The 19,619-nt window shown below is 37.9% G+C and overlaps 1 protein-coding gene across 3 annotated transcripts in view; it reads left to right on the forward strand.

The window, feature by feature from the left end:
• The first annotated feature begins 1,136 nt into the window (after window positions 1-1,136).
• TENT2 (terminal nucleotidyltransferase 2) overlaps window positions 1,137-19,619 on the forward strand; it is a 41,424-nt gene continuing 22,941 nt past the window's right edge. Inside the window, exons 1-10 of one of the 3 annotated variants that reach the window (XM_031610183.2) lie at window positions 1,137-1,252; window positions 2,160-2,234; window positions 3,586-3,772; window positions 4,087-4,212; window positions 6,386-6,629; window positions 7,563-7,677; window positions 7,795-7,886; window positions 8,781-8,847; window positions 15,956-16,025; window positions 18,808-18,884. In XM_031610183.2, coding sequence (XP_031466043.2) covers window positions 3,621-3,772; window positions 4,087-4,212; window positions 6,386-6,629; window positions 7,563-7,677; window positions 7,795-7,886; window positions 8,781-8,847; window positions 15,956-16,025; window positions 18,808-18,884 — 943 coding nt within the window. In that variant the 5' untranslated portion in view covers window positions 1,137-1,252; window positions 2,160-2,234; window positions 3,586-3,620. Of the gene's footprint in view, window positions 1,253-1,432; window positions 1,521-2,159; window positions 2,235-3,585; window positions 3,773-4,086; window positions 4,213-6,385; window positions 6,630-7,562; window positions 7,678-7,794; window positions 7,887-8,780; window positions 8,848-15,955; window positions 16,026-18,807; window positions 18,885-19,619 lie in introns of those variants that run through there. The other 2 variants (XM_090132676.1, XM_031610184.2) reach the window with 2 other exon arrangements.

Here is a 19,619-nt window from a genome sequence, read left to right on the forward strand (position 1 = left end):
TGATGATTCAGTCCCTTGGACTCTATGACATTCAGAGTCTGATGACTACTTGCATGACATTATGCATTCTTAAAGCTTTTGCACATGAATTTTCTTGATGTCTGACACGGTAGTATTTCATCAAACCTAAGTTATTACTGGTAACTGCAGCATCTTTTATTAAGTTCATTCTTTTTTACCAATCATCACTGGGGCACTACCCAGTAGCTACACCAGATATGTTGACAAAGCTTAAAGAAAATTGCTTTAACGTTTTTTCTTTTTTTTTACTGCTTCCCACAAATCAAGATATTTAACTGTGTCATTCAATGTCACCCAAGAAGCCATTTTTTCGGTGACATTATATTCAATACTTTGAATGAAAAATGCAAGTTGAGCTGCATCTGGAGGAGCAGTAATTTATCACCAAAGCATGAAACTTTAAATTAGCAGCTTTGCTCTCCAAATCTTTTTTTTAATGTTCCTTCCCTAACTGAAGGATGCTCCTTCAGTTCACCTGGCTGTAGACTGGTGAGATGAACTGATTTCAAAAAAATCTTTTCTTAAATCAGGACACTTCTGTCTGCGCTTTCCATACATTGCTTAACAAACTCAGCAGGAAATGGTTTTGATTTTTCTGTAATCGCATTTGCTATCACCTAACTAGCTTTTATAACAGAATCCACTTGAAATTCAACTCAATTGCTGAGCCGACACTTCTCAGTTCGGCTATTTTGACTACACGAAGCATTCCTTGAAACACACGGAATTCACCACCACGTCAGCCTTTTCAAGCCGTAATCTCGGGTGACGGGCGGATTTCCCCGCAAGTTAGCAGGGCGCCATGCCGTGTCAGCAGCCGGCCCGGGGCACAGCGGCCGCCATGATGACAAGGCAGCACGGGGCGCGGGCGGCAGCGCGAGCCGTTCTGGGCCACGGGGAGGACGTGCCCGGCCTACAGTGACAGCCGCGGACGCAGAACGCGCAGCCTGACGAAGGCGTTCGCTCCGCTTCTTTACAGGCGGGCGAAGAAGCCGCCGCCGCCACTCCCGGCCGCGGGCCCAGCCGCAGCCCGACGGCGACGCCCCGCCGCCCCCTCCGCTGCCGGCTGCCCGTCCCTGGCGGCGGCGCATGCGCCGGGCGGGGAGGGCCGGCGGCGCTGGCTCTTCCGGCCGCCTGGTGTGGATCCGGGTGAGGGCTCGCGCCCGGCGAGCGGGGCTGGCCGCCTGTTTCCGGTTGTGCCGCGCTCGGCCGTCTGCGAAACGCGGTCGAGGTGGGTGCGACGGTACGGAGGTCCCTGCCCAAGGCCGACGGGAGCGTGCAGCGGCGTGTCGTGCCGTGTCGTGTCGTGGCGGAGCCGGACCGGGGCCGGGCGGTGGAAAGGCCTCGCGGCCGGGCCTTCGGGCTCGCTCGCTGGGAGGAGTGCTAGCAGTCCCTTGTTTACCTCCCGTAGAAGCACGCGCTTGTCTGAAGGAAGTGCCCCTCTGAGGGGCTGAGCCTGAGCTGCAGTGCTCCGGGAGCACCCCGCCGTCTCGCTCAAGGTACTGGCCGGAGAGCTGCCTTGGCGCAGCCGCAGCTCCTGTGGGGCAGCGGAGGTGCTGCGTTGTGCCGGCTTCGACTGAGGGAAACTGCTTCGCTGCTTTTGGTTTCCCCCCTCTCTCTCTGTCGCTTCCCCCTCCCCCACCCTCTCGTTTCCCTCTCTGCTATTTGCAGTCTTAAAGATTGAAAACTTGTTGCTGTAACAGCTGTACCCTCAGTTGTGACGCGAGGTTTTGCTAGGTTGCTGATGAGATATACCCATCACCTTCTGTGCAGCATGTTTAATGCCCTAGGAGCACCTGAGGTGATCATAGAGAGGTGTGGGGTGCTACCTGTTGTTAAGCTGCTGTCTGTGGAAATGGGAGCGTTTAAGGGACTTGCATCTGTGAAGATTAAGTCCCTTCATTAACAAATTACACATTTCTCACTGTAATCCTTACTGAGTCTGTTTCCACTCTTAATGCAAGTTTGATACGTGTTTTGTTTGTACTTTGCCATGGGTTTGAGGCTGTGCTTAAGTGTCATCAAGACTACATACAAATGTCAGGTAACAGGGAGCAGTGGGAGAGGGAGAGAAGGACAAGTGGCCTTTTGTCGCAGGAACTGTGCACAAATAAACTCCTTGCAATTCTTTTGCATAGGTTCTGTGCTAATACTGCTTGCACCATCTGCCAGAGCTGTCTGAGGAGGCTGGAGCACGAAGACATTTTGCAGTGGTAGGTGAAAGATGAGGTCAAGACTGTGGCAAATGTGATATCTTACTACAGTGAAGCTAGAAATAACTGATTTTGTTTCATAGTGTGACAGAATAGCTACTAATGTAACTGTTAGCACAGTCATATGTATGTGATTAGTTTGATAATTAAGAGAACCTAGAAGTGGTATTTTATTCGGAACTTAGACTACTGTATAACACTTCTTGCAATTGCATTACTATGGCATCGGTTTGACAAAAGGTTTTGATACAGTAATTAGGGAAACACAGCCATTACTCTTCTGATTTTTGAATGTTTAAATGTTTAACACATTTCTCCCTCTTATTTTGAATCACTGTGTTGTAATAACTAGGTCGATATTTTCATGCAGAGTGTTAAGATTAACCAACACAGTTGCTCATGATTAGTGAGAGACTCTGATTGTTTGCAGGGTTCTTATAAGAGCTCTGAGAGGACAAAAAAGACAAAAAAACATAATTGAAGAAACCTCAAAATTATACCAAGTTTTCACTGTAGCTGAGAGAGGTATAGAATATTGATAATTGGTATTTTAAAATCTTATAATCTGGTCTTGACCTGTAAATTCTGAGTTTTTGTTGTTTCCATCATATAAATTGAACCTACAGTGCAGTATGAGGATTTGCAATTCAGTAGCAGTTGAACATGTTGTACAGACAAAGATTTTCCTTCAGTAGTTCTGTTAATGCGTAGTCCGTGCAGTTGTAGAAGATCAAATCGCAGTCAGTTGTGCCAGAATAAATTTTAAATTCAAAAGAAAAAAATAACTTTACTGTTACGGAATCCATTGTATAAACATATGTATAAAGCAATGCTATGTATTTATTTTTTAAGTATTAGTAGTTTACTTTCCAATTGCTGTTATTTTTCTGCAGCTTCTTTGAATATCACGCAAAAAAACTAATTTTGCTTATGTTTGGTGACCAGCTGCATCTTCATGGTCTTATGATGGAGTATATTATAAACATAGTTTTTGAATAATTGGATTATTCAATGGAACTTTCCATTCAAACACATTATTTTTCCTTGAGATGATAAATCTTAAATTTTGTTTCATGGATTTTTTTTCTAAAATTAAATGTAAAGTGGAGGGGAGCAAATAAAAATGCAAATTTAAAAATAAATAAATGGTAATTGTGAAACTTGGAAAGTACAATATTTTTATTTTCCATCTTGTCCTGAAAGGAGATGTAGCTAGCCTGCAATCACAATTTTCTTAAGCAATACATAGAAAAATATTCTAAATAATGCAAATTTTTGAACCCAGAAGTTTAGGAAGTAACTGTTATTTACTTGTTGCCTATTTTCATTTGTTTATTTGCTTTTATTGAAGGTAAAAGGATACATGTTCACCTCGAGCACAGGAGCATGTTCCCAAACTCCTCCAACTTGGGTCGTCCACCCTTTCCTCCTAAACATCTACAACAGAATAATTTCCTCAATAAGGTTCCTTTAAGTATACGACCTGTTCTCTCTCACCAGCAGATTATTAATGCTCATGTTAACTTTCAGAATGCAATGTAAGTATGGTAAAATTAGCTACTGGAGATTGAATTGATGAGTATGGTTAACTGTCTTTTGAAAGAAGTATTTCTGTGTGGGGGGGATATTTTTTAGTGTTTTTAACATTAAACTTCATTAGACTTAAAATCGGACTGTGTCTTACGTAAAACAGAGCTGTATAATTTCTTGCAGTGATTTACAAGTTTTAGTTCTCTGCCGTGTTGTGCGTACTGTGCAAGATGCCATTGCATCAGTTGATAATACAGAGCAAAATAAGCAATTCAAAAAAAGGCATTTTAGTCATTATGTGAATAACAGTTATAGACTGTAGTCTTTCCAGGGCTTCGTTGGGTGGGAACCTTGCGACTACACTGGTTCGTACACCGCAACCATTGACTTATGGAAATGGCAGTCCGATGAATACCTCTGCTCCTTCCCCAACCTTCCGAGGAAAAAAGTAAGATGGGTGGGGAAGTGGGTGGGTGTCCACTTAATTCTGTTTGTACTGAGCATGTGACAAAATGTGTTCAATATTAATTTTTTTGTGCAGGTTGAATTTAGTTAGAAAATTCGCGAATATTGAACAAAACCAATGATTTTCTCCCCTCCCTTCCCCTCTCCTCCATGTCATGGAATTTCAAAACATTCTTCTATATGCTGTTTAGTATTTTAGTCCTCATAAGTGGCCTGGTACATGTAGTTTTCTTTCCAGCAGTTGTGGCCTTATGGAACTGTGACTTGTGCATTTTCTTTTTATACCTTGATAGCTCATATTCTTTGTATGCTTGACTATGGGAGGATTTGTATCAATAAGTGTTCTCTTCCGTATATTTGCAAGTTAAAACTGTGCTGTGTTCGTGGGAAAAGTAAATGTTTATTCTGCTTTTCTTAATTATACAGTGTTTAGGTTTTTGGTGCCTGAATTTAGCACTTCTTATTTAAGTTTTGTGGGTTTTTTAGGAGAAAACAATTTGTATGGAAACAATTTGCCTATTTCTCAAAAAACAAACATAGGTAATTTTGTTTCTTCAGCTGCAAAAGGAAAAGGAATTTCAGATGTGAGCATGGTTTTCTCTTGGCATTTTAGAAAAAGATTACTTATCTTCCTTAGGAGTTCTGAAATAGTAGTCGATACATATTAGCACGCTTTTTAACAATTCTGTGAATCATCTGATACAGAGAAAATTTTGTAATCTTTCTTCATATTTATTTCTTATGTGCAGTTTCTCAACCAGGTTAACAGAAAGGAATTACAAATGAAAACATGGTGTTTAACTATAATTGTGCATATAGGCATTGCGTGAACTAGAGATGCTCCTGGTTTCATGATGCTGCATGCATGCTTTTTTCCTCTTGAAAAGCTCTGCTGCATTAAAAGATTTGCAGTCAAGTAGTTAATCCTTAGATCTTGACTTGACTCTTCTTAAGCTATTTCTGTTGAAACAGTCTCATGTTTGGATTTAACATTACACTGTGATTTTCTTTAAAACTGAGGGTAGGGAATATTACCAGAACTTCTCTCACACTTGAAAACTGAAATGATAATTTGACGTCCCTTCAATAGAATTTTGTATTTCATTGATAATACTACCTATCCTGGTCCCTAGACTGCATTGCTGCCAGCTTTTCTGACAGCAAGAAATAATTCGAGTTTCATTAATTCTTAATTCATTGACACATACAAGCATGCTTGATTTCATGTTGGCTTTTTACTTACTATGTGAACACTGTTGTGCTAGTTAGCTTATATGCAATACTAGGTGCATAAAAGTTGAATGTCCTTGTATTTACTTTTCTGTGGGTAGATCACAATATTCAAATCTCGATCAACTTTCAGTACAGTTTATTTCTATTTAAAAATTCAGATGAAAAGGGACTTTCTGTTAAGATCACTGTGTCTCTTAAAGATAGACAAATTCCTGTGACAAGTGAATTACGGGAGAAATTTATGAGTTTGTGTGTGAAAATGAAACGTTAGGTTTATGATCTGTATGGCTAACCAGTATCATTAGTTTGATGTGTCAAGAAAAAAAGTGGCTCTTTTTTTTTTTTTTTGCCTGGATGACATTTTACTGTCTATAATCTAAGCCTGCAATGACAAATGCTACATTTGAGTTGGTTGTTTGGTTGAGTTTTTTTTTCTCCCCTTCCCAGTACTGATTTTATTAATCTCTGAGTATTCAGGATACACAAAATTTCCTCATTGCACTTCTTTTAAACAGATTGAGTGCAAATTTCTTTTAAATGTATTTTACAAAAAATAAAAAGTAGATGATCACAAAAATAGCATGACCAACATTCATCTTTCCTAGCTGTCCTGCCTAACTAAGCTTGACATTTCGTTTCAACTGGTTAGTATAAGTAGTTTTGGTAAGCGGTAATGTGAATTCACCTAAATGGAAGCTGCACTTCTGCAGTTTTGTGTTCTGTCTTCTCATTTCAGGTTAATTTCCCCTGATATTTAAGATGGACATACTGTCTGTTCTGTAAAAGACTTCACTGTAGTGAAAGAGTCACGTAGTTAATCATTAGTGTTTGTTCTTTGCAGTAACTACTACTCTTTAGTCATAGGTTGAAGCTTGCAAAAAAGCTTGCAAAATACGTTTTTTCTTTTCCTTTTTTATCTTTAGAAGACTAAGTGAACAAAGTGTTCCATATGATGTCAAACGGCAGCGATATCGTTCACCTCGCCGTGAAACACCTGTAGTTAACCAAGCCGTGCCTTCACCAGAAGAAAGTGCATGTTTGTTTTCAGGATCATCTCCACTGTTCAATGTGTGTTATGTACCAGATTTAAGTATACGTGTTCCTCGATTGCAAGATATTTCATTTCTGGATGTTAAAGAGGGAACACTTCCTGTGGCCAAAGATAAGGTATTGTCTTTCTGTGACCATGTTTGACCTTTACCTTCTATGTATGCAGGATACAGGGTTGCTGAGGTAGGCCAAAAAAACTTCAGGACTCTTTAACATTGTCACAGTGTCTCAAATGCTGAGCTGTCCTTGGAAGGAGTATCAAAGACTGTAGCTGCCACTGAGATCCTAGGCATTTGAAACATTTTTCAATAATCCACATGTTGTTTGCTTAAGCTGTTTGCTTTTAACATTGATTGAGGAAACCTGCATGTCAGTTTTAGAAACAGCAGAAGTTGGAATGAAGGAAGAGAAAGAAAGAAGGAAGAAGAGTCCATTAGTCACAGGATATGGGACTGGGGAGAATTCTGATGAAATCATTTAGTGACATCAGAGAAGCTCATTTCTTCTTTTTTTAATTAAAAAAAAAAAAAAAGCTTGTGTTTTGTCAGTGTTAATATTTTGTCTGCACCAACATGACAAAAAATTTATTTTAATATTTATGTCGTCTTATTATAGCATGTAATGGTGATGGATGAAGAATATCAGTTAGTATCTGTTTTCACTGGAGATCTGATTACTTCTTTAATCATTCGCATTGCACAAAATAATGATGCCAACATAAGTCAGTTTTAATACTTCATTTTGTCCTAGTTACTTGTAGGCAAACAGTTGATATTTAAGTCAGCAGAAGATATTCTTGGTCTTTTACTGCTTTTCCCTGGCAGGCTGAAGATAATGGTTGAACAATTAAGATACATAAATAAAAATAACAGTGATTTCTTCAGGGCAGGTGTTCAAGATGAATTTAAGTAAACTAAAGTGATGGAACAGATCATGTGAAATAATATGGATTTGTATTTTTTTTTAAATGCAGTTTTCTGTTTTTCTTATAATTGCAAGAAGAAAGAATGTTCACTTCATTTATCTTTTACTTTTTGAATGTGTGTCAAGTTAAGTCAGCAGGTTTTGGAGTTGTTTCAAGCATGCCAACAACAGACGTGTGATTTGAATAGAAAAGAGCTCTGCAGATCAGAACTCCAGAGGGAAATTCAGCGAATTTTTCCATGTATGTTTTGAATTTGATTACTTAATATTTGTTTGAATGTTTTGAGGTTCACAATTCTTCCTTACTCTCAGCTATGGCTGTCACATCAAGTTTTATTCTGTGGTTCTTTTTGTATAGGTAGCAGGCTCTTTTTGGTTGGGTCCTCTCTGAATGGATTTGGCACTCGTACAAGTGATGGGGATTTATGTTTGGTGGTTAAAGAAGAACCAGTAAGTAATTAAATATGTATTTTTACATGTATAGTTTTAAAGTCTGTTCAGGTGTACTCTCTAATAACTTAAACACTTTTTATTCAATAACATTTAAAAATGTATGTGCTTTTATAAGGCTGGCTTCTAAAATGAAAGAAAAGTACAATACTCTTTTGATTTGATAACATCTTTTTACACTGATTATAGCTATGATTCATGGGTCTCGTAACATTGCACATACTAAGTTAACCTTCTAAACTCTTTAACCCAGCAGAGTGTTCTAAAAATGAGCTTTGTCTTCATTTCACAAATGGAGAGAGCAAAACAGAAGTAGGTTGCCTAAGATTATTTAGAAGGTTGTCTAAAGAACACTTAATTCATTTTGGATGCAGGAACTACTTTTAAGAAGTGCAACTTTGTCATTTATTATTTAGATTCTTAGTCACATATTTCAGTGAACAGGCGAAAGAAGGATCTTGATATGCAAAAAATCAAGAAGTTTTGTAAAAGTAAAATTTTAATTGAGAGAATTGATTGAACAACAACAAAAAAACCACCTAAATAGAGTATTGTGTTGAAGGAACTAGAGCATAAATGAAAAGGAAGGAAACAAATTACATTTTTATATGGGTAGAGTTGGTTCCCCTTCATGTTCTTTATCTGGGTGTAATCTGGTAATAGCTACTTGGCATATTGGGTATGAATTGGGTATGTTTTATTTGAATTTTACTGCACTAAAAGTGATGATGAATGTGTTGGTATATGTGTTTGTGTCTTACTGTGTGAATTGATGGATGTTTTCTGTGCTGTTCATTTTTTCTTAATTTGAAAAGTAAAACATGCTTATTGCATAAGGATAAGGAATTTAAATTAGAGACAATGTTTTTCTTTAACTTCAGTATTATATTTCAGGTGAATCAGAAGACTGAAGCAAGGCACATACTCAGCTTAGTCCAAAAACTCTTCAGTACTAAACTTTGTAAGTTCCAGACTACAGTGAGGTGGTAAGACTATTGGCATTTTTGGAAGTTTTGATGCATGGTTATAACTATTTCAATTGCTTTTCGGTTGTCAAGCTTTATTATTAGTATTTATTTATCATCAGTATTATTTGAAGTTAAAAATAATAATGTTACTTATAGTGTGAGATGGCACTGATAGATAGTAAATAGAAAAGCCTAAATGTTGCTCCCCAAATTAGTAGGCTTCAAGTATGGGCAGGAACTCAATGACTTTTGAATCATGAAGCATAACTAGGAGTGGAAAGGGAGATGTGACGGAAGTGGGTTTCCTTTTCAGAAACCTCTGTTAGTGGACTAATGCTTTTTTAGAATGCATTGCATTTCTGTGGACGGTACTTTAAGAATTTTTGTAAAGTAAGCTGTCACTCACAGAAGACTGTATAGAAGTTTCTTTGTTTGTTTTTTCTTTTCAGTCTTGATACTTGTGAGATAGTTAACTAGGGTACCCAGAGAGGAAAATTTAAGTTTTTACAGTACCAAGACATATAGTCGATTTGCGGTTCTTATGAGTTGTTCAGGCTCCTTTCAGATGAAGATGGGGTAGTTCTTGACCTAAAAGTAAATGCCTCCTGCATCAAAGAGGTTTTGCAACACTACAGGCTTGGAGCAAAGTGACTAGAAGACTGTGCAGAGGAAAAGGACCGAGGGGTGTTAGTCAGTACTTGACTCAATGTGAGCTAGCGGTGTGCCCAGGTGGCCAAGAAAGCCAGTGGTATCTTGTCTTGTTTCAGAAATAATACACCCAGCAGGCACGGGAGGTGATCCTCCCCCTAAATTCATTCAGCTGCAGTGAGGCCACAGCTCGAGTGCTGTGTTCAGTTTGGGATCCTTCATTACAAGAAAGACATGGAGGCCCTGGAGCATGTTCAGAGAAGAGCAACAGAGCTGTGGGGGGTCTGGAGCATAAGCCTTATGGGGAATAGCTGAGGGAGCTGGAATTGTTTAGTCTTGGGGGAGACCTCTCCTCTGAAGGGAAGTTGTGGTGAGGTGGGGGTTAGCCTCTTCTCCCATATAACTGGTGAGAGGAGAGGGGATGGCCTTGGGTTGAGCCAGAAGAGGTGCAGGTTGGGTATTAGGAAAAACTTCTTGAAAAAGTGATCAGGTGCTGGAACAGGCTGCCCAGGGAGGTCCTTGAGTCATCGTCTGTGGAGGTGTTCAAGAAACATGCAGATGTTTTATTAAGAACATGGTTTAGTGGGCAGTATTGGTGGTAGGTGGACGGTTGGATTAGATGATCTTAGAGGTCTTTTCCAAAGTTAATGATTCTATTATTCTAGAGTTTTATACCACTACTTGAATTATTAAAAATCATGTCATTTACTACTATCAGTCATTTACTATTATCAGACTGTCCCTCTAGTTCTCAGTCTTGTGATACAGTCTTTGATGACACTCCTTACTTCTGCAATGGCAACAGGAACTATAAATTTCTGTGCAGACTTCAGAATTTCTTAATAGGGAGGTGTGCATATGTGGCTAGAAGGCCAGTGGCATCCTGGGGTGTATTGAAATGGTGTGGTTAGTAGGTTGAGAAGGGTTCTCCTTCCCCTCCATTCTGCCCTGGTGAGATTGCATCTGGAGTGTTGTGTCCAGTTCTGGACCCCTCAGTTCAAGAAGGACAGGGAACTGCTTGAGAGAGTCCAGTGCAGAACCACAGAGATTATTAAGGGAGTGGAGCATTTCCCTTACAAGGAAAGGCTGAGGGAGCTGGGTCTCTTTAGCTGGGGGAAGAGGAGGCAGAGATGACCTCAGTAATGTTTTTAAATATGTAAGGAGTGAGTGTCAGGAGGATGGAGCGAGGATCTTCTCAGCGACATCTAAGGAAAAGACAAAGGGGAGTGGATGTAAGCTGGAATGTAGGGGTTCCACATAAATATGAAAAAAACTTCTTTACTGTGAGGGTAACAGAACACAGCAATAGGCTGTCCAGAGAGGTTGTGGGGTTCTCTTCTCTGGAGGCATTCAGAATCCTCCTGAACAAGTTCCTGTGTGACCTGATCTAGGTGTTCCTGCTCCAGCAGGGAGATTGAACTAGGTGATCTTTCAAGGTCCATTCCAATCCCTGACATTCCACAATTCTATGATCTTTCAACCTGTCCTTCAGAAGCTTACTTGAAGAGCAGGTGTGTTTGTCTTAGCACAGGCATCTGATATTTAACAACTTATTATTGCTATTTTGTATGATGGTTGTTTAAGTAGTCCAGAGCTTAGTCTGTTACACTTGCAAGTAATACAAGTAATTTCCATTGCTGAGAAATACAGTGATAAATTAGTTCGTTTTCAGAGACCAGAAAAGGAGCATTTAAATAATTACTGTCTCATTGTCTCTTTTTTTTTTTTTTTTTTTTTTTTTTTTTTTTTTTCCCTTCATGAGATGTTTGAGAGAGTTTTAGACAAAAACAAGTTTGTTTTCCAGGGTGTACTGCTAACAGAAAGACATTCCTGTCTCTCAGGGACAACAGTCCCTGGAAGTTTTTCTTCTGCTATTACACTCTTTGAATTGTTTCCTAATTCTCTATTACATTGCATGTGCTTTTGGTAAACTTTATTTAATCTAATTGCTCTTTGGAAGAGGAGGCTAGAAAAAATGCCTCTGATACTACTGCTCCTGTCTAATTCTGTAAGCTGTGGTATGTAGACCTCTTAGATCATCTCGTAATTTTAACACCGCTGTGGACATAAATTCATGTATCTAGCCATCTATCTTGCATCATGTAGATGGAGCTGATAAGATAAGGTTCAGAAGTGTTCACATGATTTAAAGTGAAAATGCTTTTCTGTATAATGTGTTTTCATTTGTATTTAAATCATTTACAAACTTCTTTTCCATTGCACTGAAGTTCAGTACAAGGAGGTTTTCCAGTTACTCTGATGAAAGCTTATTTAAACAAATATAATCCTTATCCACAATTTAAGAATAGCTTGTGTGATTTAGAAAGGAATAGTTATTTTGTTTGCTTTCCCAAAGCTAGCCCTCAGAACCTAGTTGATTCATATGCATTCTCTTCACCTTTAGGAAAGCATATTAGTTTCTATGGTGTATCTTGTGAGCACTTCTATGGATTTGTGGATTCGGGCTTAATTTGCACAGAAATGGAGGAAATGTGCTTCTTAAAACTAAGTTCTTAGTCTGGCATTATGAAAGAGTTAAAGGGCGAAAAAAGAAGGGTTTTGGTGTGTTTTTTTTTTCTGTGAGTGTTTTGTAAGCATTTGTTAAATGGGTAGTATTCTAAGCTTTTTTAGTCTTTTACTACATTACCACAGAATAGAAACTTGGGTGTTTTTTCTAACTGTACCTCTCATCATCCTCTTTTTTTCCTGGACTGTGATGTTCTTGTACACTTAAAAATGAAAGCTAAGATAAGTATGTGATACTGTTCTTCACTATACAGCTTATATGCATTCTTTTCTCAGCTTCTCACCTCTTTTATGTAAACCATCTTCAGAACTTTGGGCCAACTCTTTTACTCTTTATGTTATTAACTCTAATTTTTAGATGAGTGTTTCACTCAAGGACTTCTCTAGTTAGATTCAGCATTCATGACAACTCCAGCTTATTTCATTTTAGGCTTGCGAAAGTTAACAAATGTGAGCAAGAAACTCGAGGCCATCAGATTTAAGGGCTGTGTTGTCACTCCACTTAGAATACTGACTGAAGTAAAGATATGTTCTTTTCTGAATTGTCAAGTTGCATAATCAAGCAGGAGGAGGCTTCTGATATTTATTCAGTATTTTATGTGACATGTTGGTCTCAAAGGTAGGTATTGTATTTCTGCTAGAGTAGAGAGAGATATTACTGCAATCCTTACATCCTCTTTCAAAGATCTATATAGATTTATTATAGATGTATTTGTTCAGATACCTGCATGTGTATATTTCTACAATACTGGCTCACGTGCGGAACTCTGTGATCAAACTGATGTCTTTTACAAATACGAAAAGTGAATTTGGGCTGATAGCTGTTACAATGTATTGAAGAATATAATACAAGAAGAACAAGAATTAAACCTCAGTTTTATTACTCTTTAGATTAATCCAGTCTAGGAAGGATTTATTTTAATGGCAGTTCAGCTGTACTATGTTCATTGATGCTTACTGTCTGAATTAATTAGAAGGACTTTTTCTCTTAGTTCTACAAAGGAATGCAATAGTGGTCAGAACAGGATTTCAGAACGTAATCCTCATAGGAGTTGTCTAGTAGGGAACTTGAGCTCAAATCAATGACCTTGAAGGATTTTGCAAGTAGGTAAGAATATAATGTACTTAATGATGGTGTGAACATAAATCTTTCTAATTTTTCCAAACACAACGCAGAAAGAATAACATTATGTCTTAAGAAGAGCACTCTTCATTCTCTGTCTGCTTCTACCTGATTAGCATTAAGATCTTCAAGCTTTTCCTCTTACCTCCTTGTTCGCTCATAAATAGGTTATATATATGAGATAAAACAAAGGGCTGTAACCTAGAAACGTTGCCACATCTCCCTGGTGAATTCTTCACAACTGTTTAGCATCTCTAAACTTTCTGCCATAAAACCAAATGTTATTAATTACACTGCTGTTTTAGTCCATCACAGAGATGATGAAATTTAATGAGTTTAGAATAGCATGACTCTTTTACTTAGTTTAGAGTAGATACAACACATTATGTTTATTGTATGATGTTATCAGTATATGCCAGTTACAATAAATTGACAGTAGAGAGTATCTTTATAATGTTTTGTTCTGTTAATGGTTTGTCATTCTCTAGGGCTTGTATCTAGTTTTCTGTCAGTTTGTAAAATACTATTTAATGTAAGAGGAAGAAAACATTTGTTCAGTTTAAATATGGTTTTGCAAAAAGATGTCACTGTACAAGAAAAGTGAATTCTGGACATGAATGATTAATTCATCCTGTGCTAGATGGTACTGTCCTTGGTACTTCATTACTCTGCATTCAGATTTCTATGCCAGAATATCTAGTTTATCTTTCGTTAGTATAAAGCTACTAACAAGACCAGCCTGTATGTGTAGGATGCCAAAGATCCTTTTGGCTTGTACCATGCTTGGGATTAGTGTTTTGTACAGTCACTTAATCATTTATTCTGCAAAAGAAAAGATAGAATTACATTGCTTAATCTGAAATTCTGCATGAATAGTTTATTTTATTTATGATGACAGTACTTAGTCTTCATTGGATCAATTATGTTTTTTTCACTACAGCTGAAGTAGCATCTGTGACTTGTTTTCATTTACATGCCCAAAACTGAAGTTGCTGTGTGAAATTCTTTACAAGATTTTTGTGTACACCTTCTGGTCATAGCATCAAGATAGCATACTAAGATGCTTATTCAATCTGTATATATTTCATCTACTACAGTCTATTATTTATGTACAACAGAGATTGTGCTAGATACTAACAGTTGTCTCCTGCACACTATATGTCAGGTGTCTTTATCATAAATTTGGCAAAGAAAGAAGGCAGGATTCCATAGCTTTAAGTTCAGAATGTTCTGGTGAGTTGTGGAGAGGGATTTGGATGTCAACAGGTACAGGTAGAAATAGACACATTAGTGTAAGTTGTAATGCATTGTATGGCTAGTGAAGATAGACCACAGAACCAGCTGTAAGGTTCTTTCTTTATAGTAAGGTGGTAAGATTGACTTTTCTTTTCTCTCTCTGGGTATGTATTGAAGGTAGAGGTTGTGTGAGCATCTATCTATTTGTTGCTTGGGATCATATATGCATTCAAATATAAGTAAAGGATTACTTCGTCATATTTGTCCAAACAACATATCCATAAAACAATTTTAGAAAGTCCTGAAGAGTTTCACTTGAAGATGCCACCCAAGCACAATAGAGTTGGCAGTATTCAATCAAAGTAACTATCCAAACTGATAGAAATTTGTTTCCCAAAAAGTGAACATCAGCTTTCATTTAAGGTTATCTTTAATTTGCACTACTATCTTTTTCACATTTGTGAGTGCTAATTTGAGGTTAACTTACAGAAACAAGTAGAAAATGTCTGAAGCTAACTATAGTCAAATTCAAATGACCTATATTTTGCAACATAAGAAATTAGTCAAACTGTGATTCTTGCCCAAGCACGTGCCATTTAAACTACAGACTCATTTTTTCTTTATTTTCCATTATTGTCTTGTGGACACTTTGTATTTAGGATTATGGCACACATTTCAGTAGTCTGAGATACTGAGAACTGGTAAGTGGCAGGTAACATGGACTCATACAGCAGTTTGGGTAGTGAAGTGCAAAGATGCACTTGGTGGCACTGGATGCATCTGGCAGGGGTTCGTGCGTTTGATTTTGGGTATTGATACTTTGAGGATAATCATCTGAGGTGCAATCCTGTGATATGTACTTAATGTATATCCTATCTCCTTTAAAGCAAAGTGTAAATTGAACTTATTCCATCTTTGTTTGAAAGTGAGATATTATCTGCAAATCATATTCCCTGTTTCCAGGGTTAATTCATTGGGAAAACTCTTTCTTGGTACTTACTCTGTTGATCAAAGAAGCAGATTTTAAGTGAAAATTTAAGCATTATCTATGCACAGTGAAGGTGCAGTTACACCAGTATTTTTTATCAGTAAAATGAATAGTTTCTACCATAAGAAAATTAGACTCAGTTAAAAACTATGCAGCTGATCATGTCCCACTTGCTGTAACATTGTGCTGGGCTTAGCTATCTGGGTGTGTGGTATATAGGTGTGTTCTCACCCCCTTATTTTTGATCTGTAATGGTGATAGAAAGCCTGAATAATGTAAGTACTTCTTGTTGAAGGCACTTTAGACTGGCATTCCTTATGTTCAAATTTCTTGAAAGTATTTCCTGCCGAAAATTTTTGAGCTATTGTTTTCTTCTAATGTTTACTGCATTTTTATACTCTTTCCTAGATTGCACTTTCACAGCAGTTGCTAAATGTTACCTAATTTAGCACCATCCTTCTGAGAATATTTTTGTTAAATGTAGTAAGCTTCTGTTTGCTCTAGATCACTCAGTTTGACTCCAGGAGCTTTTTTTTCAGGCATCTTTCATGAAACTTAACTAAATATTTCTCTCTTTCAGCAAGGTACATTGAGCGACCTCAGCTGATTCGAGCAAAAGTGCCAATAGTGAAATTCAGGGATAAAGTCAGGCAAGTACTTTGTTCAGCTTCATTTCCTGGACTTTGACAAGGGAAAATAGTCTGTGCTCTCTATATAAGCTAGCCCATTGCAGTCTTTTGTTGTTGTTTTTGTTGTGCTATAGTTGTATTGCAGATTTGTACAGCTAGCATGCAGTGGCAGAGCAATTCCTTGATGATCCAAAACTCTTCTTCTGATGGGACTGCTGTTTCATTTCTGCAATGTGAACTAATAGCAGGACATTGTGTATTTCTACAGGCAATTTTAGGAGATTCCAGTTGACAGATGCGTTGTAACAGGGGGAAAAAAAGATAGGAAGTAAACTGTTGTGAAAAATAATTTTTCTTTCTGTGTAAACAGCTAAACTATTGAGCTACTTAAGGACCAGTTCACAGCTTTTTAGAGTATGCAAACAATACTAAAACAATCTTTAGTTTTTTGCAATGGCATAGTCTTCTAAAAGGGAGAAAATATTTTAAATCATGAAAACAATCTTCCCTCTTCTAGAGAGGTATTCTGTGTTTAAACAAAATGTAGTGTTACATGTGTGATTCATGATGTTATGTACTAGTTTCATGGCCTTTTTTTTACGAAGGGGAAGTAATTGGACTGAAGTATATGTGTTATATATTCTTTTATTGGTTTTGTATTTGTTGTGAACACAATGAAAATAAGTAACCAAGAGGAATATGCTATAATAGGGAGCAATGTACTTCTTATCAGATATAGTAAGTATCTAACACTGAGAAAGAAAGCTTACAGAGCATGGAGGCAAGGATTGGTAACCTGGAAGGAAAACAGAGACACTGTCTAGGCATCCAGTGATGAAGTTAGTAAATTTAAAAGCCCAAATGGAATTGAGTCAGTCAAGATACATCAAAGGCAATGTGGAGGACTTTTACAAATACATCATTATCAAAGGAAAAAGTAGGGAAGATGTGGATAAAGTGCTGAATGGGGCTGGGGGTGTGGTTTCACAGAACAGTGAAAAGGTTGATGTACTGAATGCCTTCCTTACTTGCAGGACTGACTTAGAATAATCCCAGGTCCCAAACGCTAAGGACAAAGACTGGAACAGATAGGGTGTACTTAGTGGAGGAGGAGCAGGTTAGAAAATACTTTAGTGAACTGGTCATTTGCAAGTTATAAAATGATAGAAGAGCTTGGATTTGAAAGGACTATAAAGATCAAAAAGTTCTAGTCTCCTCTTGCTTGGGCAGGTTGCCCAGGGTCACATCCACCACGACTTTGAATGCCTCCAGGGATAGGGCATCCACAGCTTCTTTGGGCAGCCTGTTTCAGTGCCTCACCACATTCTGAATAAATAATTTACCCCTAATGTCTAGCCTAAATCTCTCCTCTTTAAAACCATTCCCCTTGTGCTATCCACAGGCTCTGATGGCATGCACTCACGAGTGCTGATAGTGCTGGCAGATGTGATTGTGAGGCCACCCTATAATTTTTGCATGATTATAGCAACTGGCATAAGTACCTGAAAAACAGAGGAAAGCAAATGCCGCTTATGTTCAGGAAGGGCAAGAAGAAGGACCCAGTCCCTGGAAGGTGATGAAACCTTCCTTGAAACCATTCCCAGGCATATGAAATGAAAGAAAATTATGAGGAATAATGAGCGTGCATTCACAAAGAGGAAGTTATGCCTGACAAACATTATTTTTCAGCATAATCACCACCATTAGTTATGCATTTTTGCCAGCAATGGACAAGAGTCTGCATGCTCCTCTCGAAAAAAAAAATCTGCACCACTGGAGGTGACCTCCTGTCATTGCTGCTGAAACCACTCACCACCTCACTGTGCTCTTATCCACTGTTTGATCACTGTAGAAGTTCAGCAAGTGTCAATGTCTGTCAGTGTGTGCCGTTTTTACATTAAGAAATTGAGTGACACACCTTTGCTTTATGAGTTTTCATGTCAGATACCATTTTGTTGGACTGCTACTCTGCTGCCATCTGTCGTGTGGCAACAACATATAGTGGAATGTTGGTGGAAAGGTTCAATCTCTACTGCCGTACAACTGACTACCTTTTATGTTGCAGGCCAGCAAAATAAAACGAGAGGCATTACCTTAGGAGCAACCCTCATAGGTTTTTTAGTATGGGCAGTGAACGTGTGTAGACAGTATGCAGTTTGAATTTCCTTGTTGAGCAGATAAAAATAAAGCACGTAATGCTTGTTTGCGTCATTATATCATTAAAAACAAAAAATGAAACAATTATTAAAAATTGTGTGCTCCGGAATAGTTATGATCCATATTTATTTTTTTCCACTATTTTTTCAAATAACATGCACTATTTACTAGTGAATAATATTCATTTCAAAATGCTTGCTAATTATTCCTAGTCATCATTGCAACAAATAGATTCTTACATTTTGACTTCTTCCAGTTGCATATCCTTTTCAGTTCACTGGCATGAATGAATATATTGGAGGCATCAAATGTATCCATGGTAGATCATGTGCTGGAATTTTGTTTGGGAGAAAGATTTATTAGAATTCCAACAATTTTATGATAAACTGTTCTGTGTTCTGTGTTTGTATCTATGTATGTTCTCCATAAATACAGCCATATTTGATCATGCAGTTGTAGTCTATAAATGATTCAACTACTGTAGACAAAACTGGAACAAGAATCAAACTGTTTTACTTGTACTGTTTGGGAGGCTTCTAAAGTATAGTTATCTTAAGGATGCATTTCTCCACCTCTGCCACTTGGTTGGTAATAAATATTTTGAAATTAGTACTATGATTATTGATTTTTTTATTTTTCCTAACAGCTGTGTGGAGTTTGACTTGAATGTAAATAATATTGTAGGAATAAGAAATACATTCCTTCTGAGAACCTATGCATACGGTAAGTTTTTAATTTATTTCCTTGTTTCTATAAACTTAACGTGCTTAGTTTTATTTTGGTATTGATAGACTGTGAAAATTCAGTTCAGTAAGGAACTATATAAAATTACCAATTAGCTACATTAGTTAGATATAAGCTAAATTTCTTTCTCACTTTAAATGCATGGATTAAACCCTGAGTGTCCAACCTTCTGACTTGCATGGCTGCATTGAGTGAATAGATGTTGTCTTGGCAACAAATATGTTGCTCTAAAAGTAATGCCTCCTGTTTATTTCCATGGGAACTATAACACTTATGAAGGGCAAATTCTCAGCTACAAAACACTATTTTTTAACATAGTTGCCACATTAGCCATGCATTTTCACCAATGATGAATGAGCCTATGTGCTGCGCTCTTAAAAAAAAATGTGCACCAGCAGAGGTGATCCATTGTTGCCACTGCTGAAACATGCCAACCACTGCCTCAGTGTGCTCACATCTGCTGTTTGATCTCCATAAATGTTCAGCAAGCATCAGTTTCAATGGGTGCATTTTGTTCTATGTGGAGGAACTCAATTCCACACCTTTGGTCCATATACACTTCCATTCAGGTGCCACTTTGTCAGACTGCTCTTCTGCTCCCAAAATAGTCACAAAATAATGGAATATTGTTGAGAGAGTTCAGCCTCTGCTGCCATACCACCACCGTCTGCCTCTGACATTATGGACCAACATAATACAGGAGGCATTACTTTC

Source organism: Phasianus colchicus, chromosome Z (genome assembly GCF_987193195.1).
Source record: "Phasianus colchicus chromosome Z, bPhaCol1.hap1.1, whole genome shotgun sequence".
In the NCBI taxonomy this organism is placed as follows: domain Eukaryota; kingdom Metazoa; phylum Chordata; class Aves; order Galliformes; family Phasianidae; genus Phasianus; species Phasianus colchicus.